Below are 26,445 nucleotides of genomic sequence, written 5' to 3'. Positions count from 1 at the left end.
ATATTTACAAGTAATTAAGTATTTCTTGATGATGATAAAATTATTAATCATTAGTATTGTCAGTATCATTGACTGTGATGTTAGGTTACTCCTAATACTTAAGAGTTAAAATATATAATGCACACACACACCATATATATATATATACACATACATATGGCACAAATTTAGAAACTCTTGTTCTATCACCTAGCTGGTAATACTTGCTTACACTACATGACATTACATGTCTTAACAAAGACAAAGATCTTATAATAAATTACCATATCAAGTAAAAGGCTGAACTAATGTCTAATAATATTAAATGAGGTCCAGAACCTATTTGTAAAACCATAATACTTTACCACAGATTTGGTGAAGTCAAAATCTCCAACAATTCCTTGTTCACGATTCAAAGCAAATACATTGTTCTGATGAAGTGATCCATGAACTATGGCAGCCTTGTGCAATGTATGCAGGCCCTGGGCAACACCTTTCATGACCTTTAAAGCTTCCTACAGATAAGTACCCACAAAAGATGTCAGAAGTTGTCAAATCATTTTAATACATGAACCTTTTCTTTAATTAAAAGACTTATCCAGAAGTGAATGAAGCTTCTTCCAAATGAAACTTTAATGTAAGAATACAGCATAGAGAAAAAACAGACCAGAAGCCCTCATCATGTAACATCATACACATATAACTTAAAACACTGCCGTTTCTAAGAAGACTTAGGTTATAAATAATGAGCATATAAAGCATGTAGAAAAGAGAGACTAAATAGTAATACCAGGTAAAAAGAATCAGGACATCCTCTATTTTTATTACTAATTCAAACTTACAATGCAAATTAAAGCTGTCACTTAAGCAATTATAATATCAAGTGCTATACTACACAATTTACATACAACACAGCTTAATGGTTATAAGCATGGGCTTTGGCACCAAAAGACCTAATTTCAATTCCTATTTCTACCTCTTATTGAGGACCCTGTGCAAGTCACTTAATCTCTGTAAGCCTCATTTTTCCTCATCTGTATATAACAGGATAACTTATACCACAGGATTGATGTGCTAATTATATAGCACACACACACATATATATATATAGCATAATACCAGTCAAAATTTTACATAGTGTATAAAACATATAGTGCTGCCCTCTAACAACAGGGGTTATTTTCTCATTTAATATATCCACAGAAATAGTGTTTTTTACTTACTTCTGAAGTTAAAGGCACACTGGCTTGAACAGCACTCAGGTTTGCCCTAGGATAGTATGGGACCATCAGATAAGCCATAGGATCAGACTAAAAGCAAAACAAAATGAAACTTAAAGTGAAAAATTCTTCAATGTCTTTTTAGTATACATCAATTATATGCGACAACTTTTTCTTTATGTTATAAAGAATGAACTACCTCTCTAAAGCTCAGAGTTAAAACATATTGTAAATAAAATGTTTTCCGCCAAGAGATTAACATAAAAACTTTACCTTACACAAAAATAGGAATATCAATGGTAGTAACCCAGAGTCGTCTTTAGCGTCTCTCCATGCTCTGTGATAGGCGGCTGCTCTCTGAATCACCCTAGCTTCTGTGTCCATATCTACAGAATAGCCCTGGTACCAAAAAGAGAGGTAACGGGAATTCCAACATTAAAAATCTTAATATAATTATACATCATTTCAACTTAAACATAGTGATTTTTATATAAGTTAAATCATATCTAATTTTATTTTTTAATTGTATACATAAGTACCTTTTCTATCTACCTTGAATGCTATAATTTAGAAAAGAAAGAACAATTCTACCTCTACCTTAATGTACGTTCTATAATGCATTGTCACTAGGGCCAAATTAATTACCCTATTATGATTAACGGTTTTCCCGCTCAATAAAGAAATCAAGGAATAGAAAATTGTATTGGCAAAACAGCTGAAATTTCAAAGACAATTTTAAGTAAAGCAAGAATTTTAAAAGGCTATTGGACAGAACGTAGTAAGTTCACCCAAAAAAGAAAAGCCCAAGTATCTTCTATTAAAGATACATATTATATTAGGGAAATGAGGGAAACTCTGAATTCAAAATAAGTTCTGGCAACCAAACAGAAAACATAAGCACTGTGCCAGTCAACTCATATAATTTTTATGCGGGAGGGAGAGATGGGAGGGAAGAGCAGAGGGAGAGGGAGAGAGAGAGAGTCTTACCCAATGTGGGGCTCAATCTCATGACCCTGAGATCATGACCTGAGCTGAAATCAAGAGTCCAATGCTTAACTGACTAAGCCATCAAGGCACCACTCAACTCATGTAATTTAAAAAACAAGCATGGATTTTCAATTTCCTGAAAAATAATACCACCACTCCCCTTATACTTCTGAATCTTCCAAAGGTCAGAACTTAATCGTACCTTTAAAAGAATTATCTGCCCATTAACCTCAGAACAAACCAAAGGGCGCTTGCTGCTAAGTTCCTTCATGGGCTCAGCATCAAGAAGATCCCGTTCCAAACTCATAGTAAGAAGACCACCAGAGTTCTAGACAAAAATTTTTGTTACAATTAAAGAAACCAAACCATCCCAGTACTTTTAAATCATTAACTTAATTAGTTACATGCTATGAAATGATATGGATATCATCAACCTTACTGGAGAAACCAGTAAATAAAAATACTAAAATCTTCCTAGTTTTTCAAGTTCCTGGTTCTTGAAGTCCTCTCACCCAAAGTGTAATCAACATACATTTAATGGCCACTAGAGTTCTAGAACAAATTCTGAATATGACTGGGATTAACCAGATATATATCCCAAAAAACCCTGATGCTCAGCTGGAAGACTTTTATGTGTTTCCTAAAAATATTAAAATGAAGACAGACACAAAGAAGGTTGTAGAATGGGAATGAGAAATATAAAAATTATGACTACTATGAAGTAATTCTAACACCTCTGCCTCTGTTTGAAGTGGAATCCTTGGAAAATGATTTTCAAGTATTTTAATTCTATTAGATATTTCTGCCACTTTTTAAAAGGAATAAATTTTTTGGATAAAACCTATCAACATTTTAGATCAAGGTAAATTTTATTGTGGTGTAATTTTAGCAAGAGGTGTTCTGTATTTGTTTTCTGGTTTTTATTTATATGTGTTGTCAATATTATTTAAGTAAACCACAAAATACAATCAACCTACAAAGGTTTCCTGGGCATACACCACAGTCACACATCTTAAAATCATTAAAGGAGTCCATTAGCTATGATTAAAACATTTTATAATCTTTCATAATAAAGAGATCAGCACACTTCTAAAAACTAATTTTCAAGTCCTACAGAGCACCACATACTTACTCATCCATCCTACATGAGTATCTAAGCTAAAATTAAATAACTGTGAAGAAAATCCCCCATTCTTTTTAAGTCTAGTCTGGAAAAATTTTACAGTAATTGCTTTACTATTTAAGGGGACTTTTAATCTTACATATTCATGAGTTCATAACTCTATGTATAAATCATTTCTGTACTATATTTAAGGTATTATCATGAACTTAATGACAATCTTAAGGAATAGATCTTTCATCTAGTCCCTTATCCTTAGCAGGCAATATAAAACAAAGAGCTAACAGATTCCGCCCTGAGAGCCAGAGCTTACCATCCTGCTCCATATAGGCCTTTTGCCCAAAACACTGATCTCCCAGGCTTTGAATCCTGCCTGCCTAAAAAACTATGCCCATGTCAACATCTCTACTTAACCAAATTTCTAGAATTCTTTCCCAGCCTGCTTTAACTTAAAAGATATATTCTGCTTTAATTCTTCATGACTGGCAGTGTCCTGCTTTTATTCTAACTCTTGAAATAATAGCTAAAATTGCTTTATCATTTCAAAAAGTAAATACCTCTAATTCAAATAAGTGTCATGCAATGTACTGAATAGCTATGAGGAAACGAGAAAAGAGAGAAAGAGATGCCAATTAATATAGACGTTAGAATACAATAGACTAATACTAACGATAGTCTTGAGGAAAAGTTATAACAATACCCAGAAACAATTCATCAGGAACATCTTCATAGTAAGGACAGCATAAATTTAACTCTGGCACACAATTTAATATCTTTGCTTTTCCACTCTCTACAGAGTAATAATTCTCAGGGGTAACAAAGCTTACCATGTACTTAAGTAACCCTATTTCAGGATAAAGCAGAGGCAGCTCAGGGAACCATTTCTGTACCAAGCTATTCAGCTTCTCCTAAATTTAAAAAATATTTTTATTATAAATCAACATATATTCAATTATGACATGTTGCCCTTCAAGAAAAAATAAGATAGCAGTATCTCTCTTACTATAAATCTAACAAAATACACAAGCTAATAAAATATAAAACCTATTAAGATACATAATCACTGATTTTCCCTTCTACTTCAAGAAATATCAAATGAAAACCAAGAGTCATCTTGGGTCAAAGTTACCATCTCACTAACAGAAGAAAAAGAAAATTTTTTTAAAAGATTTTATTTATTTATGACAAGAGACCGCAAGAGAGGGAACATAAGCACAGGGGAGCTGGAGAGGGAGAAACAGGCTCCCTGCTGAGCTGGGAGCCCATATGGGGGCCCTATCCCAGAACCCTGGGATCATGACCTGAGCCGAAGGCAGATGTTTAGTTGACTGAACCACCCAGGCCCAGGCACCCCCAGAAGAAAAATTTAATTATCAATTTTATCTTGGTATACATATATAGGCACAGAACCTTGCCTAAGATCAAAGTATACATACACTTCCAAGCTAAAATGAAAATGTGTGTTGATAACATCAGTCTGCATCATAAAATTGTCATTTCTCAAAATACTAAGAACACACTGACATTTTTAAAATAGTAACTATTTCATTTAGGAGGGAAAGAAATCATAAAAGCCTTGAAAGCAAAAACAAATATGCAGCTCTACAAAAGCCACTTTGAAGTAAATGTGAAAACTGAGGATCCTTAAGAAAGTCTTTTGTCACATTTATTAAGTAAAACTTCTAGATACTTGTCAACTCACTGGAACACTGGAAGATAACTATTTATCCAAGGTGCAAAAGGTGAATAACTAAGCACACACAGATGAATTTGCTAAATAAAACATAACACTTAGAATGTCTATTATTTTATTTAAATTCAATTAATTAACATATAGCATATTACTACTTTCAGAGGAAGAATTCAGTGATTCATCAGCTGCGTATAACACCCAGCGCTCATTACATCAAGTGCCCTCCTTAATGCCCATCACTCACCCACTTCAACCACTGAGGCACCCTACCTCCAGCAACCCTGTTTGTTTCCTATAGTTAAGAGTCTCCTATGGCTTGTCTCCCTCTCAGATTGCCTATTATTTTCACGGTATTTTTATTATTCCAAGCAGTGCCTACCTTACTTGTTCCCCCTTAACATTCCTGAAACATAAAATATTATATTATTTCCATTTTATTTATTTGTTTATTTGATAAAGACAGGTTGCACATACAAGCAAGGAGGGGAAGGATAAGGAGAGAAAGAATCCCAAGCAGGCTCCACACCCAGTGCAGAGCCTGATGAAGAGCTTGATCTCACAACCCTGAGATCATAACCTGAGCTGAAATCGTTAATCCTAAAATTCAACAGACTGAGCAACCCAGGCGCCTCATATTCTTTCCCTTAAAAGAGAAAATACACTGACAAACTCTCCCAAGGTCACAAGACATTAGCATAAAAGTAGAGACTTAAAGATGTAACTTCCCCCCAAAATTCAGGTGGTTGCACTTTGTTATATTCTTCAACTAAATTCTGTCACCACATTAATGTTTTCATTGCAGCATTAGGTTAAATCAGTGCTGATTTAGGGCGCCTGGGTGGCTCAGTGGGTTAAGCCGCTGCCTTCGGCTCAGGTCATGATCTCAGGGTCCTGGGATCGAGTCCCACATCGGGCTCTCTGCTCAGCAGGGCGCCTGCTTCCTCCTCTCTCTCTCTGCCTGCCTCTCCATCTACTTGTGATCTCTGTCTGTCAAATAAATAAATAAAATCTTTAAAAAAAAAAAAATCAGTGCTGATTTAGATTTTATTAAAGGAAAAAATCTTTAGCTCTGTGTGAAAGAGAAATCAAGCAGTATGTAAAAGTATGTTTGTGCTATAATCTCCTCTTGTGAAAACAGGCAGAAAAAAGGCTAAAAGAAGTTAAGTGAAAAGTTCATAGTGACTACTACTATTATAAAGGAATGGAAAAGTTATAGGTGTTATTTTTTATTCTTTATAATTTTCTATAATTTCCACATTTGGTACAATGGTTATAAATTATCATCAGAAATTAATTTCTAAATTCACATTAACATTACTATGCAAACATAACTATGCTAGTATAATCTCCAGCCTTATTAGAGTCCACTTCATGAAATAGATACATGAATTCAATTTCTACAGTAAATACTAATTCAAAACTTCAAAGAATTAAATACTTACATATTCCTCCCGCTCACGATAAATTTCTTGAAAGACGCTATTGCGCAACTGAGTTATTTCTTGTTTTATTTTCTCAATTTCAGATCCATCATGGTCATCCGACTTAAATCAGACAGGAAAAAGTGACCTTATAAGCTTATTAAAGTGGACTGAAAACAAGTCTTCCTAGTAAGAATGCAACTTCTATAGCAAATCACTCTGATTTCTATGTATCCTTCTGTATCTAGCAGATAAAAGACCCTCATAACAGTTAACTTTATTCTAACACTGACTGTTCCCAAACCTCAAAAAGGAATAAAAATTAAAGACATAAAATCAACACAGATATTTCTTGTCTCTTAATTTGCTGTAGATTTTCTCTAAGATGACCAACTGCCAACATAAAGTAAATGTCAAGAACACAAATGAAGGAATGAAGGAAATACAACTAAATTCCCTGGAATTCTCTTCTGCAATAGATTTGGTTTAAAAAAAAAAAAAAAAAGAGTAAATGTATGGTGTGTTTATTAGAGGAAAAACAATGTAGACCTCAAAAAGACTCCTTAAAACTCCAGCAGTAATTAATAAGCCACCTTAAAAAGTATAAATGTTTTCTATTTTGTATATCTTCAAAAGTTAAAAAACTAAACTAAAAAAGACCCCATTCCCCACAGTCCAGAATAGGATAAAAAACTAGGAAAATATTAAGCCATTAAACTAGTTTCATTCCAAGTCCAATTAAGTACTGAAGAGGAAGAGTCAACTCAAGTTGAATTAAGACGTAATGTAGATTTCTTTTTTTCATAAATAAGTCCTCAAGGGAACATAAAGAATTACCAGTTTATTCAGTTTCAAACTGAAAGAAGGAGGTTAGTCCAGATTAGGGTGTCTGAATTTTTCCAGTTCTATTATCGTATGCAAACAACTTAGAATACTTAGGAAGAATAGTATGTCCAGCCATTAAAAAGAGAGCTAACAAAGAACATCATGATCTTAAAAATACTTTATGAAAAAATTCTACCTTAAGGGGAATACCTTGCATGTAATAGTTTGTATTGTATTAAGTATTATAACAGTCTAAACCAAAAGATTTTTAAACTGTTCTAAAATATTTGTTACTAAAAATAAAGGCAGCCATGTAAAACATTTTCATAGAACATTTAATGATATGGTAAAATGTTTACACTATTAATTTAATAATCTTATTTATATACACAGAAAAAAGATAAATATATAAAACAAAATGTAAATATAATTCTCCTATTTTAAAGAATGTATTTATGCATTATTTTCAGGGAGCAGAGTAAAATCAGGTACACATGGAATTTCATAAGAACAAAGTGTTTCTTTACCTCTTCCAAATTATTCTTCTCAACTAGTTTCCATCTCAGTCGAGCTTTTAAGTTTTTCAATGTCTTTTTAATGGACAACAAGTGATCCACATTGGGGCTCTTATTGAAACATTCGATAATCTGCTTCTTAAACTAAGTAAGAAAAAAAGTTATTGTATTTTCAAAACACAGAAAACAATATTTATTAAAATCACTTACTGACCATTTCTTATTTCTCTATTAAGATTCAACTACTATTTACTAAGTTCGGATTGAAATAAGAAATTCTACAATTCTCAAAAAGACAATCTACTAACTGATTTCTTAGTTATCAATATTTCTATTCAGGAGAATATAAGTCCCAGCAATCAGAGTAGCAAAGGTAAGGGAAATATTTCAAGATGAGAGCTATAGTGAGACATCTTTGTTAGAAATGATGCAAACTGAATTACTAGTGAGGATATAACCTAAAATTATCTTCCCCAAAGTAGTGTGACAATATGTATCAATTTTAACAACACTGATTCCTTTTGACTTAGTAACTAACAATTTTTAGGAATCTGAGAAACACAAAATTATGAATAAAGATTATGTACAGACTTATTTATGGTTAAAAATAATTAGAAGTAACCTTAACTTCTAACATAGATGAAGGTTAAATAATATTGTATATCTATGCAAGTGGTGATGCATTAGTTGCTCAAAATGAAAGTATAGAAGAATCACTAATCACATGGGATAGTATTCATAATATACCACTAAATGAAGAAATATTTTCAAAACCGTTTACAAAACAATGCAATGCACATGATATATGTACATATATATGTCACCATCCAAAAAGAAAATACTCTGAAACTAGCCCTGAGTATCTACTTCTTAGGCTAAGAGGATTATAATCAATGTTTTTATTTCTTCTTATTTTTCTGCATTTAACAAATTTTCTACTGTAAACCTGTATAGGCATAAAGATAATGATAGTAGAGATGAAGCTTTTTTTTTTTAAAGATTTATTTATTTATTTTAGAGAAAGAGAAAGCAAGAGGGGCAGAGGAAGAGCAAGAGAGAATCCCAAGCAGACTCTGCTGAGAGTAGAGCCCAATGGGGGGCCTCCATCCTAAGACCCCAAAATAATGACCCAAGTCGAAATTAAAAGCCAGACACTCAACCGACTGCGATACCCAGGTGTCCCAGTAAAGATTAGGTTTTGAAGAACACAATCCAAAATGCAATATGTTTTTATCAATTAAACCACTATTTTCACTGTGGGGTGAATTTAATTACACATCAGCTAACTATACTGTTCTTCTAGCAATAATAATTAGTTACATATACACTGGGTATTAAACTAGTTGAGAAAAATTTAAGTATTAAAAAATCCATAGCATCAATATAAAAGACCTAAAAAATAAAGCATAATCCAACCTCAATACTGTCCTTGTACTTGGATTGTACTGTAGCAATAAGCCTTTCCTCTGAATGGATCTTTTGTAGTACTTGACTATATGTATTTAAAATGACCTCCTTGTCCTCATCACCTTGTTCCTAAGTGAAATAAATCATACACATGGAATTATTCACAAAAGAATATCCAAAATAATTTAAACCTCCAATAACAATGAACAAACTTTTTTAAGAAATGCCTTTTAAAATTTCTATTTTTTTCCAAAGTATCTTTTTTTAAGATTTTATTTATTTGACAGAAAGAGAGACAGTGAGAGAAGGAACACAAGCAGGAAGAGTGGGAGAGGAGAAGCAGGTTTTCCACAGAGCAAGGAGCCTGACATCTGGCTCCATCCCAGACCCTGGGATCATGACCTAAGCCAAAGGCAGAACTTACTGACTGAGCCACCTAGGCGCTCCCAAAGTATTTCTTAAACACATCTTTTTCTAGATAGAAGAGACACTAATGTGAAAGATGTTCATATGGAAAATTTTGCTCCCCTTACATCATTATTCCTACAGCTTTCTAGACTAGTATAAAGGAAATCAAGGATAACACTACACTAAATTTAAGAACCAAACAACACAAAGAACTTCAACATTTTATTTTTAGAAATCATCTATTAACAACCACTTCTAAAATCAAGTCTGGGGGCACCTGGGTGGCTCAGTGGGTTAAAGCCTCTGCCTTAAGCTCAGGTCATGATCTCAAGGTCCTGGGATCGAGCCCCATATCAGGCTCAGGGAGCCTGTTTCCTCTCTCTCTGCCTGCCTCTCTCCCTCCTTGTGATCTCTCTCTGTCAAATAAATAAATAAAATCTTTTAAAATCAAGTCTGACAAAGAGATACAAACTTCCAGCTATAGAATAAGTAAGTCACGGAGATGAAAAGTACAGCACAGAGAACATCGTCAATAATATTTTAACAGTCCTGCAAGGTAACGGACACTGACTAAGATTATCCTGATGAGCACTGAATAATGTATAGAAACGTCAAATTACTATGTTGTACACCTGAAATTAATGCAACATTGTATGTTAATCATATTTCAGCAATAAAAAAATAAAATCTGACTAAACCATCTAAATACTATTAAAAATAGACTATTTTAAAATAGGGAAATACAGAAACATATATATATTTTTCAATGCCAACCTGAATAAAACTGCAAGAGGTAAAAAGAAACAAGTAAAAGGAACAATATAACCAATGAGACTTCAGTAAACAGCCTGAAAAACTGGGAAAGAGTCTCATTGAGCAATAATAACATTACAAAATGCTCTTTGGAAGAACTACACTAATTTTTAACTTGGCATGACAGAACAGAAAGGGAACTACTAATCGGTCTTATATATACACTTCCAAAGCTCTTTCCGATTTTATTTTAATTTTTCACAAATTCTGAAGTCTTTTCTTACAATCATTGGGTATGATGGACTGAAGAATCAAATGACACAGAAAGCTAACACACTCAAATTAAGAGGAGTTTTCCTGGAATTAAATGTTAAGTTTAATTTTTTTAATGTGAAATGTCCTATTAAAATGAAAATATCAGGAGATGGGTATTAAGGAGGGCACTTGTTATAATGAGCACTGGATGTTATATATAAGTGATGAATCACTAAATTCTACTCCTATAAGCATTTATTACACTACATGTTAACTAATAAGAATTTGAAAAAAAAATTTGGAAGAGAAAAAAAAAGAAAGTACACATCATTTAACAAAGTGATGGTTACCAGAAGAAAAGGGGGTGTGGGAATGGATTAAATAGGTGATGGGGATTAAGGAGTGCACCTGTCAAGAGGAGCACAGGATGATGTATGGAAGTGCTGAATTAACTGTACTGTACATCTGAAACTAATATAACACGATGTTAACTAACTGTCATTAAAATAAAAACTTTAAAAAATGAAATTATCACTCTGTGAAAGAATAAAAATTTGCATTGTGCTTAGATTAGAACTTGACAATGTTACTATTTCATATAGGTCTATAAGAGGAAACCTAAAATCAGTCTTCATGCTTTCTAATTAGCAAGAAAAACCGTATTGCTTCAAAGGAAGTAGTAAAGAATATCAATACTCACAATCAGAGATATCTCCAGCTCTTTGCAGATACTTGACTCAGTCTTCTCTAGGATTTCATCAAGACTACTGATTGTGTCTTCAGAAGTTTGTGATTCTTCCACAGAGAGATCAAAAGCCTCATTTGCAAAAAATTAAAACATGAAAGTATATCATTTAATTATTTTCTATTAGTGTTGTGTTGTTATACCTAGAGCAGAGCATTAGCCTATGCACTAGGCAATGTGAGAGAAGTAAGGACACACAAGAAAGATAAACTACTGCCCTCCCCAAACTTTCACATCAAAAAAGAAAAGGCATACACATATCACACACATAAAACACGGATTTTTTAACATAATCTGTGGCTTAGAGACATAAAAGGAAAAGTATGAAGAAGAAAAAAAAACAGAAACAAGACCAATACTTTGTGAGGATAGTCAAAGAAAACAGTCTGACTAAAAGCTGGTAAGAAACTTAAATGTTCAGGTGAAAAGTTTAAATCTGATAGGTAGTAGGCAGACAATGCCAGCGCTCTTTAATAAAAAAGGCATATGTTTATACTGGATATCTCATGATAAACTACTAAGTATTTAGGAATCTGGAGATAAAGATTAAACCCAGATGACTTCCACCTTATTAAGAAAACAAAGATATTTTCTATCAGGAAATAGACTTTATAATAAAGTGTTAAATAGAATAAAATCATGGGCCTCAATTATAATACAGAACATAAAAGTCCCAAGCAGTCACTTTGATTTTAGAGATAAGATATGTGACTAATATGGAGATCTGGATTAGGGAAACAGCTACGGAAATGAAAGAAAAGGATACATGATAGTTAACCTTAGCAGAGAGCCATTCTAATCAACAACAAAAGACAACAAAGAAATAATTAATGTTAATATGTCCATTAAAAAGTACCAAAATGAAGAGCTCTGGAGGTAGCTGAGAGATTAAAGACTTTTTTCCCCCAAAACAAAGCTAGAAATGCATATCTGTAAACCATTCACATAGATAAATGACACCTCCCTTCCTGAGAAGGTTGTAAAACAGACAGAAGAACAGAGAAAACAGAATCAGCAACAAAATGAGGCTGAAATTTAATTAGGATTCCAAGTATATTAATACAAAATTACATGCCCCCACAGCTTTTGGAAGATTACATGGTGTTTTTGTGATAATAAATAAGAACTAAGAATAATAATACACAAAACACCATTTCTAATGTTTAGTACCAAATGAGATTAGTATTCTCCATTTACGTTAGATATCTTTAAGATATTTAAGATATCTAAAACTTTAAAAACTTAAACACTGCCAATTAACATACTTTCAGCATGAGGAGCTGGCCAACTAATGTTAAAACACACATCTTGCTAAAAAAGAAGCTAAACAAAGAAGAAAGCTCTACTACCCTTTAAGCACATGTAAATACAATAAGACCCTTATCTCTACACTATAGCTATAGAAAATACACCACACTTGTAATAAATGCCAGTGATACTTTCTTATACGTATAAAGGCTTATGAAGCAGTTTTCCATATATGTTTCTAGAGAATAAAAATATGTAAATCCCTCATCCTTCTATTCCAGGCAACTTCCCCTCAATCCCTCTCTTCCTCTTCATTTCTCCTCCTCAAAATAGAAGTAAATTACACTTGGAAAATTACTATAAAACCAATATTCCCTGCTTTACACTACAACACCAACACCAACACTGGGCAAGGGCTCTTATTACCTTCACAGTGTTCTGGAACCATGCTACGAGACGTTGTAGAGAAACATCTGTTTCACTTCTAACACTGGTGAACTCCTCTCTTTTATCACACTTCCAGTCATAAAATTTCTTAAGTATTTCTTCAGAGTTTGTCCCTTCTTTGGCCTGTCCATATACTGCCTCTAAAGAGGTTGACAGATCCTATAGAAATATATTTGTTTGTTAAAGTTTATTAACTTCATATTAGGATTCAAGCACCATATTAAAATCTGTGAGACAGAAAAGCAGTATGTTGAAACCCAATCCTTAAGAATCTTATAAATAAAACTTGGAAACATTAGATATGAAAATATAAAGCTACCTAGAAGGTGACTTATTTGGATTATAATAATAAAAGTTAGACAATTCCAACTAAGGAAGTGACTGAATATATATATGAACTTAAAAAGCATTTTAGAAAGGACTAGAAGAGACAAGAGAGCCTAGTGGTGCTCTCTAGGAACAAAACTCTAGAAATGTCACTGAAACAAGGGAAAAACTTTAAAAAGATCCTAGAAATTTTTATCACAAAACTCTAAGAAACTCTTGGAAAGACAAGATAGCTGGTGCTTAGCAATGAGCAAGTCATGGCAAAGTGGAAGAAGGCATGTATTTACCTCAGCAAAAATAACATGTGGGAAAAGGGAACCTTCTTCATACACCCTTCCCTCTCACACTGTAAAGCAGTAGCACAAAGCAAGAGGCAATGGACTTACACAAGTACAGTACAAGAACCTAAATGAACCAAAAATTGATAACCTGTACCAAAAAAAAGTCAGCCATCCCCTAAGCATTTTCTTTTCTTCCCTTTTCCCCTGAATACCTGGTGGCATTTACACCCAAGGATAGTAACACCTGAAAAAGAGTAGTGGCTGAGGCAGAGGGACTGGAAGGTCCACTGAAAAGTAAGATCATCTAGAATAAAAGCCTATAGGTAGTAGCTGAGTCCAAACTGTAACCCTAGAAGCTCTGAGTAACAACCCCATCCTATTCTCTAAACCCACCTGAAGTCTTTGAAGTTATATTCCAAGCTTTCACCCCTCTCTCAGAACCCTCTATCACCCTATCCCCTACCTACACAACAGCACAGAACCAAGATAGCTTACAGTTCTCCAAGGAAGTACGAGACCTTTGAAGGGGATACAGAGAAGGATGAAGTCCATGACTAACAGAAGAACTCTGAAAGGAATATAACAATCTAAGTCACTTTATAAAAAGGAAGCAAAATCAAAGAACTCGAAATAAGCATAACAAATACTCTCAACAAAAAGAAAGAATACTATGCAAAGGCTTTTGATCTTGATGAAGTCCCAAAAGTTCATTTTCCCTTTTGTTTCCTTTGCCTTTTGGGACATATCTTGAAAGAAGTTGCTGTGGCTGACGTCAAAGAGATTACTGCCTAAGTTCTCCTCTAGGACTTTGATAGATTCCTGCCTCACACTGAGGTCTTTTATCCAGTTCAAGTTTATCTTTGTGTATGAAAGAAACTGAAGAAGACACAAAAAGATGGAAGACCATTCCATGCTCATGGATCAGAAGAATAAACATTGCTAAAATGTCTATACTGCTATACTGCCTAGACCAATCTATACTTTCAATGCCACCCCAATCAAAACTCCACCGGCATTTTTCAAAGAGCTGAAACAAACAATCCTAAAATTTGTATGGAACCAGAAAAGACCCCGAATTGCTAAGGAAATGTTGAAAAAGAAAAACAAAACTGGGGGCATCACGTTACCTGATTTCAAGCTTTACTCCAAAGCTGTGATCACCAAGACAGCATGGTACTGACACAAAAACAGACACACAGACCAATGGAACAGAGTAGAGAGCCCAGATATGGACCCTCAACTCTACGGTCAACTAATTTTTGGCAAAGCAAGAAAAAATATACAGTGGAAAAAAGACAGTCTCTTCAATAAATGGTGCTGGGAAAATTGGACAGCTATGTATAGAAGAATGAAACTCAGCCATTCTTTTACACCATGTGTTGGAGAGGGTGTGGAAAAAGGGGAACCCTCTTACACTCTTGGTGGCAACGCAAGCTGGTGCAGCCACTTTGGAAAACTGTGTGGAGATTCCTTAAGAAATTAAAAATAGAACTTCCCTATGATCCTGCAATTGCACTACTGGGTATTTACCCCAAAGATACTGATATAGTGAAAAGAAGGGCCATCTGTACCCCAATGTTCATAGCAGCAATGGCCACAGTTGCCAAACTGTGGAAAGAACCAAGATGTCCTTCAATGGACAAATGGATAAAGATATGGTCCATATACACAATGGAGTATTATGCTTCCATCAGAAACAATGAATAGCCAAATTTTGTATCAACATGGACAGAACTGGACGAGATTATGCTGAATGAAATAAGTCAAGCAGAGAGAGTCAAGTATCATATGGTTTCACTTAATTGAGAAGCATAAGGAATAACACAGAGGACATTGGGAGATGGAGAGGAGAAGTGAGTTGGGAGAACTTGGATGAGGAGAAAAACCATGAGAGACTGTGGACTCTGAGAAACAAACTGAGGGTTTTGGAGGGGAGAGGAGTGGGGAGGAGGTTGGGTGAGCCTGGTGGTGGATATTATGGAGGGCATGTATTGCATGGAGCAATGGGTGTGGCGCATAAACAATGAATGCTGGAACACTGAAAAGATATAAAATAAAATAAAATGGGAAAAAAAGAAAGATTAAAAAAAAGAATACTAAAACACAAGGCAAAATCAAGTACTTATAGACAATAACCAACTGAAAATATTAGGTATAAAAGAAATAATCTTTGAAATAAAGAATACAATGCATTCACTAAATGGCAAAAAGGATACAGCTAGAGAACTAATTAGTGAGCTAGATGATTAAGTCAAGGATTCCTCAGATCCCCCCAAAGAGACTCAGAAAAGGATAAAGATAGAAAACATACAGGAACAATTAAAATATGTAGAGGATAGAAGAAATTTAAATGTACATCTAACAGAAGTCCCAGGATAAAAGACAAAGTAAATTGAGGAGAGAAGGGGTAGGAGAGAAGAAGGGATAATATCTTAAGAAATAATTATCAAATATTCCATAGAGTTAAAGAAAAATAGAAAATCTCAGACTGAATGGACTCAGATTAAATAGAAACTTCAGTGCAGATTAGGAACAAAGTCAAGAGAAAACATTAAAGTTTTCAGTGGAGGAAAAACGTCACAGAAGAACAAAAATCAGACTGGTAACAACTATGAGAAGAAGACAATGGATTATTATCGTCAAATTTTGAAAGAACTATGGACTTTGAATCAAATATTTTATAGCCAATGAAACAACTGTTTAAAGTACGTAAATGCAATCAACTGTTTAAATGTTTAAATAAGATATACTGAGACAGGGGTGCCTAGGTGGTCAGTTAGTTAAGCATCTACCTTCGGCTCATATCATGATCCCAGAGTCCTTGCTGAGCAGGAAGTCTGCTTCTCTTCCCTGCCCGCCACCACCCCATGCTGGATCGCTCACACTCTCTCTCAAATAAACAAATGGTATTAAAATTTTCTAAAAAAAAAAGATATCCTGAGACACTTAATACTTTACAAAATCAACCACACAAAGAGCTCTTTGAAAGTACTCTTAGAGGGGGCACCTGGGTGGCTCAGTCAAATAAGCATCCAACTCTTAGTTCCGTCTCAGGCCATAATCTCATGAGACATGACACTGAGCCCTATATCGGGCTCCAAGCTCAATGGGACTCTGCTTGAAAACCTCTCCCTCTGCCCCTCCCTCCACCCTCTCTCTCTCTCTAAAATAAATAAATAAATAAATAAATAAATAAATATTTAAGGGAATAAGGTACTTTGAGAAAATACTCCAATACACAGAGAAAACCAAAAGATATCCAACAATTTATCAAATAAGAATGAGAGAATAACTCTAAAGTTTGTTATCTGAATTATCATTTACAATACCTGTAACATTCTGTAATTAAAATCCTAAACAAGTGGTTAGCTGATTTTTAGGAGAGAAATACACAGCAAGAAGACACACCAAAGGCAGATGAGAATGTTCTAAGATATTAGTGGTATAAGGTAGGAAAGGGGGGAAAAAATAGAAACCATGACCAACAGAAACACAAAACAATTACAGAAATATGTTCTAATAAAACAGTAATTATAAACATATAAATCAAGTTACCCATCAAAAGACAAATTTATACATTAGCTTCTTTTAAAAAATGATCCATTAGTATGTTGTCTAAGAAAGACATTCAATTTAAAATAAAGGGAGGGTGGGGTGCCTGGTGGCTTAGTAGGTTAAGCATCTGCCTTTGGCTCAGGTCATGATCCCAGGGTCCTGGGATCAAGCCCTGCATTGGGCTCCTTGTTCAGTGGGGAGCCTGTTTCTTCCTCTCCTTCTGCTGCTCCCCCTCACCCTGCTGTGCACGCGCTTTCTCTCTCTCTCTCTGTCAGTTAAATAAATTAAAATCTTCTAAAAAATTTTAAAATAAAAAATAAGATAAAGGGAGGGAAAGAAGATAAAGCAAAAAATAGAGGCAGAAAAGGAATTTTTAAAGGAAACAATATTTTAATACCATGAAGGAAAAGTAAGGTCACATAATGGTGAAAAAGAAAACAGTTTAAAATACATAACAGGGGTGGCTGGGTGGCTCAGTCGTTAAGTGTCTGCCTTCGGCTCAGGTCATGATCCCAGAGTCCTAGGATCGAGCCTTGCATCAGGCTCCCTGCTCAGCAGGAAGCCTGCTTCTCCCACTCCCCATGCTTCAGTTCCCTCTCTCATTGTGCTCTCTCTGTCAAATAAATAAAATCTTTAAAATAAATAAAGTAGGGGCGCCTGGGTGGCTCAGTGGGTTAAGCCGCTGCCTTTGGCTCAGGTCATAATCTCGGGGTCCTGGGATCGAGTCCCGCATCGGGCTCTCTGCTCAGCAGGGAGCCTGCTTCCCTCTCTCTCTCTCTCTGCCTGCCTCTCCGTCTGCTTGTGATCTCTCTCTGTCAAATAAATAAATAAAATCTTTAAAATATATATATACAAATAAATAAATAAAGTAAAATAAAATACATAACAATCATAAATACTTTAACACCCAACAATACAACACTAACTTTTTTTTTAAAGATTTGATTTATTCATTTGACAGAGAAAGACACAGTCAGAGGGGGAATACAAGCAGGGGGAATGAGAGAGGAAGAAGCAGGCTTCCTGGTGAGCAGGGAGACTGACACTGGCTTGATCCCAGGACCCTGGGATTATGACCTGAACTGAAGGCAGAAGCTTAACAATGAACCACCCAGGTGCCCCAGCACTGACTTTTTTTTTAAACAATTAAAGAACTAGAATATATAACAATCTCTCAAAACTGATAAACTGATCAGATAAAAAACTAAGAAAAGATACAGAAGATTAAGGATTAAAATAATAGCTATACATCAGGACCTGCATACCAAGTATACCTGGAATATACTTTCTTTTTTACCTTATAAGGAACAGTCATAAACAATCAACCATGTATTTTAGGCTACAAAAGAAGGCTCAGTAACTGTTGAGGAAATCAGAAATCATGAACTTTAACTTCTCTGACCTCCATAATTGAAGTATAGGTTTTATTTCTTAAGTATTTCAAGAATATAGGTAAATATCAAACTACTTCATCAAAACAGAAGTTTAAAAAATATTCTGGTGACCAAGAGGAATAATATAAAGGGAAACAAACCAGATATAGCAAAAACTCTCATAAGATTAAGCTTTAAGAAGAGTTTTTACAATCATCTCGGTTGCAAACCTATGTTTACTAGCAGTTCATGAGAAGAAAAAGACCTTCACAGGGTAAAGTAAAAACTGCACTATCAACAGGTACATTCTTACTACACCACTGCCCTTTTGCATGCAAAGGTCACTTCACAATTCTGGAAGAACTTATACTATACGTGGTATTATCTAAACTACATCTTCCTCCAGGCAGACAGAAAGAGACAGTATCAAGATGTCCCTGAATATCCTTTTCCCCAACTCTCTAGCAAACTCATTCCCTGCGATCCAAAATAAAACAAGGATGCCAACTAGCACAGCCAAGATTTAACTTGTTACTAAAGATGCTGACCAATGCAGTAAAAGTCCAAAAATATATAAAAAGTAGATGGAGAAGATGGCTGTTGTTTTCAAATGATATGACCACAAAGAAAGTTCAAAGAATATTAATAGAGAAATGAGAACTAAAAGAGTTCAGGAGAGTTGCCAGAGACATCAATGTATAAAAGTCAACAGTAAAAGGGCGCCTGGGTGGCTCAGTAGGTTGGGCCTCTGCCTTCAGCTCAGGTCATGATCCCAGGGTGCTGGGATAGAGCCTCACATCGGGCTCTTGCTCAGCGGGAAGCCTACCTCCCCCCCTCTCTCTCTGCCTGCCTCTCTGCCTACTTGTGATCTCTGTCAAATAAATAAATAAAATATTTTTTTAAAAAACAGTAAAAATAAATAAGCAAACAAATAAATAAAAATCAACAGTATTCCACTACACCATCAAAAATAAGAAATGGAAAGTAAGGTAATAGCCACAAAAGCAACCAAAAGTATACATATCTTGAAGTTAAATGAAGAAATGCCAGAGGGTTTTTAGAGAAAAATTTTAAAACATCATTAAAGGAGACTAAAAAAAAATCTGAATAAACAAAGACAAAAATGTTTCATAACACTGTCACATGTGCATTCACTCCAAATTAAAGTCATTGCAGAGATGGCAGGATAAGGCTGAAGATAAGGTTGCATAACAACCTAGAGCTACTGTACTCTAGCCCCTGATACTGGATCAGGACTCCTCTTCTAAACTCTTGACATGTGACCCTACCAGATTTTCTGCTGGAATGCAACAGACAACAGGGACTCACATGCCTGCTACAGCTTCTGTATCCATGAGTTTTCCCAGTGAACGCCACTCTAGCAATCCTGATGTGTCTGACCATTTTACCTTATTTGCAGGATAGATATACATATATAAACATATTAAATAGATTAAAGTAGTATTTTAATCCTATTAAAAAGAAATTTGAATTCATCCAAAAGAAGATAACATTTTGTAGCCATTAGTACTATCTGAAATCTCAAGGTAAATGCATATTTCACCTCTCAAATGATAAACATATTTTAATGTATATATATATCTTTTTAAATTCTAACCTGCAATGTTTTCAAGCGTTTATTAAGAGGTAACTCATCTACTTCCAGAATAAAAACTTCTACTGCCATGTTCAGTTTCTGTTGCACTTCATTTCTTTTGGCAATCAAAATACTCCCTTCGTTCTGGAGAAAGAAAACAAAGAATAACAATCATTAATACACTAGCTGGTTTTTATTTTTATACACACTGACCTATGTAAAAAAAAAAAAAAAAAAAAAACTAATGTCTTAAAGTGAGTGACCTATGTAAAAAAAAAAAAAACACTAATGTCTTAAAGTGAGTAAAATTTAACATTACATTCTCCAAACACAGTAGCTTTTAAGACAAGCATCTTTCTCCTGAGATCACCAAACTAACAAAGAGCTTTCTTTACCTTAATTAGAAATAAGGTATTTCATAATCCTACTCTTATTCTTCCCACTATATGGACAACACTGAAATTTTTGTTTTTCTTAAAAAATTATCCAAGTTCCTATTATTAATTATACACTAACTCCCTCCTGCTCCCATTCCACCTGTCAATTCCTTCAACTACCTACCCTTCGAGATTCAGTTAATCTCCACCATGGTAAAACCTCCAATTTGTCTAAGAGGTTAGGTTTGGAAATAGGCATATGAGAGAGATCCAAGAATTCTATGCATTATCTCTATTATAGTACTTATCAAGCTACATTGAAACTATTTATATGTATATCCCACATCCAAGAGAATCATGTCTTAAACAAATCTGTGTCTCTGCTACCTATTGCAGTGTCTGCCACATACACTAAAAAGCTTGAATTTTATATTCTTTTTTTGTGTAAGTTCAACCAGGCCATTTTATAACTATACGCAAAAAAGAAAAGAATCTCATTAAAAATACACATGGCAATCAGCTTGAGGTACTGTACAAAATACATAAATGAAATAACACTAGACCTAAATTAAGTTCAATAAGGGAAATAAAATGCCGGATGCCTGGATAGCTCAGGTGGTTAAGTGTCCACCTTTTGATATGAGCTCAGGCCATGGTCTCATCATGAGATCTGGCTCTGCACTAGGCATGGAACCTGCTTAAGATTCTCTCTCCCTTTCCCTCTGCCCCTCCTCACCCCTCTCTTTAAAAAAAAAAAAAAGGCAACTCAGCAGCAGTTATAACTCTGGATTTATTCAATAATCCACTCTTCAGTCTATCAAATGAACTTTCAGGAAATGAAGCCCAAAATTAAATCCTGAAACGTAAGGGGCTGCTTTAGCAGTAAGCAGAAACAAATAAGTCCTTTTTTTTTTTAATTTTTTATTTTTTTATAAACATGTATTTTTATCCCCAGGGTACAGGTCTGTGAATCGCCAGGTTTACACACTTCACAGCACTCACCAAAGCACATACCCTCCCCAATGTCCATAACCCCACCCCCGCTTCTCCCAACCCCCCTTCCCCCAGCAACCTTCAGTTTGTTTTGTAAGATTAAGAGTCATTTATGGTTTGTCTCCCTCCCAATCCCATCTTGTTTCATTGATTCTTCTCTTACCCACTTAAGCCCCCATGTTCCCACTTAAGCCCCCATGTTTTGTTTTGTTTTTTTAAGATTTTATTTATTTGACAGAGAGAGAGACAGCGAAAGAGGGAACACAAACAGGAAGTGGGAGAGAGGGAAGCAGGCTTCTCACTGAGCAGGGAGCCCGATGCACCTTCACAATTCCAGGACCCTAGAATCATGACCTGAACTGAAGGCAGATGCTTAATGACTGAGCCACCCAGGTGTCCCCAAATATCTCCTTTAAAAAAAAAAAATCAAAGGAGCATCTGGCTGGCTCAGTCTGGACAGCATATGACTCTTGTTCTTAGAGTCATGAGTTCGAGCTCCACATTGTGTGTAGAGATTACTTATGTAAATAAATAATTTTTTTTCTTAAATATACTAGAGGGGCACCTAGGTGGCTCAGTCAGTTAAATGTATGCCTTTGGCTCAGGTCAGGATCCCAGTGTCCTGGGATCCAGCCCCGCATCAGGCTCCTGCTCAGTGGGAAGTCTGCTTCTCCTTCTCCCACACCCCCAGTTTGTGTTCCCTCTCTCACTGCCTCTCTCTCTGTCAAATAAATTTTTAAAATTCTTAAAAAAAAAAAAAGAAAGAAAAGAAAAGACATCATGAATTACTTTAATATCAACAACATAGTTTAAATGGAAAGAGAATACACCTTGTAGTCAGACATACTTAGGTTCAAATACCGTTTTAACATTTACAACTATTTAATCTTCAGCAATTTCCTTAAACCTTGTAGGCCTCAATTTTCTCATTTATAAAATAAGAACAAAACTGTCCATTTTAAAAGTGTAAAGAAGAAGTTTATAAACTACCTAATCACATTACCTGTGTTTCATATAGATCAAACTCATTGCTTTTGTCACTTTTTTCTTCTGTAATTAGAAGTGATCAGTTAGGGTCTAACATGTAAAATGACACAAATACAGTCCCTTGTACAAATTTAACAATCCTGGAATTTCCAAAGACCTAGTTATTCTGTTCTCGCCTACAGTCAGCTATTGCCAACTGGGCAACCTAGGTATGAACTAGGAAGACGACTTTTGGGGTACAATCCCCAGAGGTAGAAACCATAGAAACCACCAATAATTCAGATGGAGCAACTTCAAACACAAGTATGGAACTCATAGGTATAAGGAAAGTTATGATTGTGTTAAGTATCTTCATATGAAAAACAGGAGCTCTGTTCAGCTCAATATAAACTAAAGAAAATTGTGAGAGGAAATATACTTGTACCTATGCTAATAAAGATTTCATAGGAAATAATCTGCTCTTCATACCCTCCCCTACCCACAAATAACCACCTTTCAATAACGGGTGCTTAAATAGCATTTAATAGTAAGGCAGAGTCCAATACTGCACACCACTCAGACCACCACACCACTCAGACCCCAAAACAATATACATTAGCAGGTGTCACAACCACCGTGGCTTACAAGCTTCATCCCCTTCAAAAGCCACCATATTTTATAGGCATAGCTTCCAAAGTTCCTCAAGGATGGTATGCCCAGTTGCAAGAGCCTCCACCAAGCATCTATAGTTTAAAGTTTCTCAAGTCCAGATATAAATTACCAACTAGGGAGATTTAACTAACCAATGCCGCCTAGTAACATGACTGAAATATTATTTTATTAAATTACCAAGGAAAAAGAGAAGGAATTGAACAATGGTCAAATGTTCATACAAAAAGGGGAAAAGATTTTCTTAACACTTTATCCACAATCACCATTTATCTATCTTTTTTTAACAAGGCAAGAAAATTGGGAGTCAAAATATTAATATGAAGATGCTATAAAATTTAAAGATTTCATGCAAAGTATCACTATAATATCCACAATCTTTCCCAAATGATATCCCCATATGATCAACAAATAAAACCTTTAGAGAGAAAAATTCTGGACCCACCACATTTTCACAAGTTTGTATGTTCTTCTGAGCAAGATTGTATTCTGCCCAAATTCTCTCTAATTCAGTCAAAGAAGCTGGGATAGTAAAGCCCTCGTCATCTAACACTTGCATAGCATCTGAGAGGTCATTTCCAAAACGAACATTGATGTTGACACGTCTATTTAAAAACAAAAGCAAAAAGGAAAAGATTAAGAAATTTTTAAATTGACATGAGAAAAAGTTGCGCTTAAATAATAATGGTCTAAAGTTACAACATACAATGTTGGCTATGAAGAGGTACTTGCTAAAACCTTACATAAAATCATCAATTAACTGGCATAATTTGTAATTAAAATATATTTGATTCATGGGGCACCTGGGTGGTTCAGTTGGTCAAGCATCAGACTCTTGATTTCAGCTCACGCCATGATCTTAGGGTCATGGGATGGAGCCCTGTGTTGGGCCCCACACGTGGCAACAAGTCTGCTTGAGATTTTCATTCTCCCTCTCCCTCTGACTCAGCCCCCCTGCTTCTGCACAGAAGCATAATAAATAAATAAATAAATAAATCTTAGAAATATATATATACATTTGAGAAAAAAATCAAATAAAACTTTATTAGAAAACTTTTACATAGATGCCCCTGAGTAGCTCAATTAGTTGGGATCTGCCTTCAGCTCATGAAGGTGATGATCTCAAGACCCTGGGATCCAGCCCCACATTGTGCTTTCTGCTCAGCAGGGAGCCTGCTTCTCCGGCTCCCCTGCCTATACCCTCTCTCTGGGTCCAATAAATAAAAATAAAAGCTTAAAAAAATAATAAAATAAAATAAAGGACAACTTTAAAAGTCTGATCATATCAAATAGACCTTCAATGCTGGTATACAGTTAGATTTCTGAACAATTCCTTAAAAATGTTAGACTTAGCTAAACTTGCTAACCAAGACTGCAAGCACCTTAGTCCTTGTACCCTATTAAACAGACTAACATTTGTAGAGTTGAAAAAAGGAAAAAAAGAAAAAAAAAAACAATTGGAGAAGCAAGCCAGCTAGCAAAAACAACAAAGTCCATCCATATTCTTTTCTCTAGTTTCTAACAAGACAGCCACCACTCAAATAGCACATTATTTCCTCAAAAATGTACAAAAATACATTGGATTATTTTGGTCCTAAATCTGCCCCATATCTGTGGCAGTGTAGCCACTTAATTTCTGGTAGTGCCTCAAAAGTTAATTAGGCTCCAAAACTGCTAGAACTTATACAGGAATTCAGTAAAGTGTCAGGATATAAAATCAATGCACAGAAATCAGTTGCATTTCTCTACACCAACAGCAAGACAGAATAAAGAGAAATTAAGGAGTCCATCCCATTTACAATTGCACCCAAAACCATAAGATACCTAGGAATAAACCTAACCAAAGAGGCACAGAATCTATACTCAGAAAACTATAAAGTACTCATGAAAGAAATTGAGGAAGACACAAAGAAATGGAAAAATGTTCCATGCTCCTGGATTGGAAGAATAAATATTGTGAAAATGTCTATGCTACCTAAAGCAATCTATACATTTAATGCAATTCCTATCAAAGTACCATCCATCTTTTTCAAAGAAATGGAACAAATAATTCTAAAATTTATATGGAACCAGAAAAGACCTCGAATAGCCAAAGGGATATTGAAAAAGAAAGCCAACGTTGGTGGCATCACAATTCCGGACTTCAAGCTCTATTACAAAGCTGTCATCATCAAGACAGCATGGTACTGGCACAAAAACAGACACATAGATCAACGGAACAGAATAGAGAGCCCAGAAATAGACCCTCAACTCTATGGTCAACTAATCTTCGACAAAGCAGGAAAGAATGTCCAATGGAAAAAAGACAGCCTCTTCAATAAATGGTGCTGGGAAAATTGGACAGCCACATGCAGAAAAATGAAATTGGACCATTTCCTTACACCACACACAAAAATAGACTCAAAATGGATGAAGGACCTCAATGTGCGAAAGGAATCCATCAAAATCCTTGAGGAGAACACAGGCAGCAACCTCTTCGACCTCAGCCGCAGCAACATCTTCCTAGGAACAACGCCAAAGGCAAGGGAAGCAAGGGAAAAAATGAACTATTGGGATTTCATCAAGATCAAAAGCTTTTGCACAGCAAAGGAAACAGTTAACAAAATCAAAAGTCAACTGACAGAATGGGAGAAGATATTTGCAAACGACATATCAGATAAAGGACTAGTGTCCAGAATCTATAAAGAACTTAGCAAACTCAACACCCAAAGAACAAATAATCCAATCAAGAAATGGGCAGAGGACATGAACAGACATTTCTGCAAAGAAGACATCCAGATGGCCAACAGACACATGAAAAAGTGCTCCATATCACTCGGCATCAGGGAAATACAAATCAAAACCACAATGCGATATCACCTCACACCAGTCAGAATGGCTAAAATAAACAAGTCAGGAAATGACAGATGCTGGCGAGGATGCAGAGAAAGGGGAACCCTCCTACACTGTTGATGGGAATGCAAGCTGGTGCAGCCACTCTGGAAAACAGCATGGAGGTTCCTCAAAATGTTGAAATTAGAACTGCCCTATGACCCAGCAATTGCACTATTGGGTATTTACCCTAAAGATACAAACGTAGTGATCCAAAGGGGCACGTGCACCCGAATGTTTATAGCAGCAATGTCCACAATAGCCAAACTATGGAAAGAACCTAGATGTCCATCAACAGATGAATGGATCAAGAAGATGTGGTATATATCCACAATGGAATACTATGCAGCCATCAAAAGAAATGAAATCTTGCCATTTGCGACAACATGGATGGAACTAGAGCGTATCATGCT

The 26,445-nt window shown here is 35.2% G+C and overlaps 1 protein-coding gene across 1 annotated transcript in view; it reads right to left on the bottom strand.

Moving 5' to 3' along the window:
• Positions 1-26,445, bottom strand: part of STK31 (serine/threonine kinase 31) — an 89,577-nt gene that overhangs the window by 28,570 nt on the left and 34,562 nt on the right. The window contains 12 exon segments of the mRNA XM_004743318.3: positions 345-494; positions 1,203-1,289; positions 1,473-1,598; positions 2,389-2,514; positions 4,134-4,214; positions 6,442-6,543; positions 7,773-7,904; positions 9,177-9,296; positions 11,284-11,400; positions 13,003-13,182; positions 20,178-20,300; positions 23,607-23,766. Of these exon segments, the coding sequence (XP_004743375.3) occupies positions 345-494; positions 1,203-1,289; positions 1,473-1,598; positions 2,389-2,514; positions 4,134-4,214; positions 6,442-6,543; positions 7,773-7,904; positions 9,177-9,296; positions 11,284-11,400; positions 13,003-13,182; positions 20,178-20,300; positions 23,607-23,766 (1,504 nt within the window).

The sequence above is a fragment of the Mustela putorius genome, unplaced genomic scaffold, assembly GCF_011764305.1.
Source record: "Mustela putorius furo isolate JIRA1106 unplaced genomic scaffold, ASM1176430v1.1 tig00003845_pilon_pilon_pilon, whole genome shotgun sequence".
NCBI lineage: Eukaryota > Metazoa > Chordata > Mammalia > Carnivora > Mustelidae > Mustela > Mustela putorius.
Note: the sequence above shows the minus strand (reverse complement) of the source record. Positions and strands in the feature narration are given on the sequence as shown.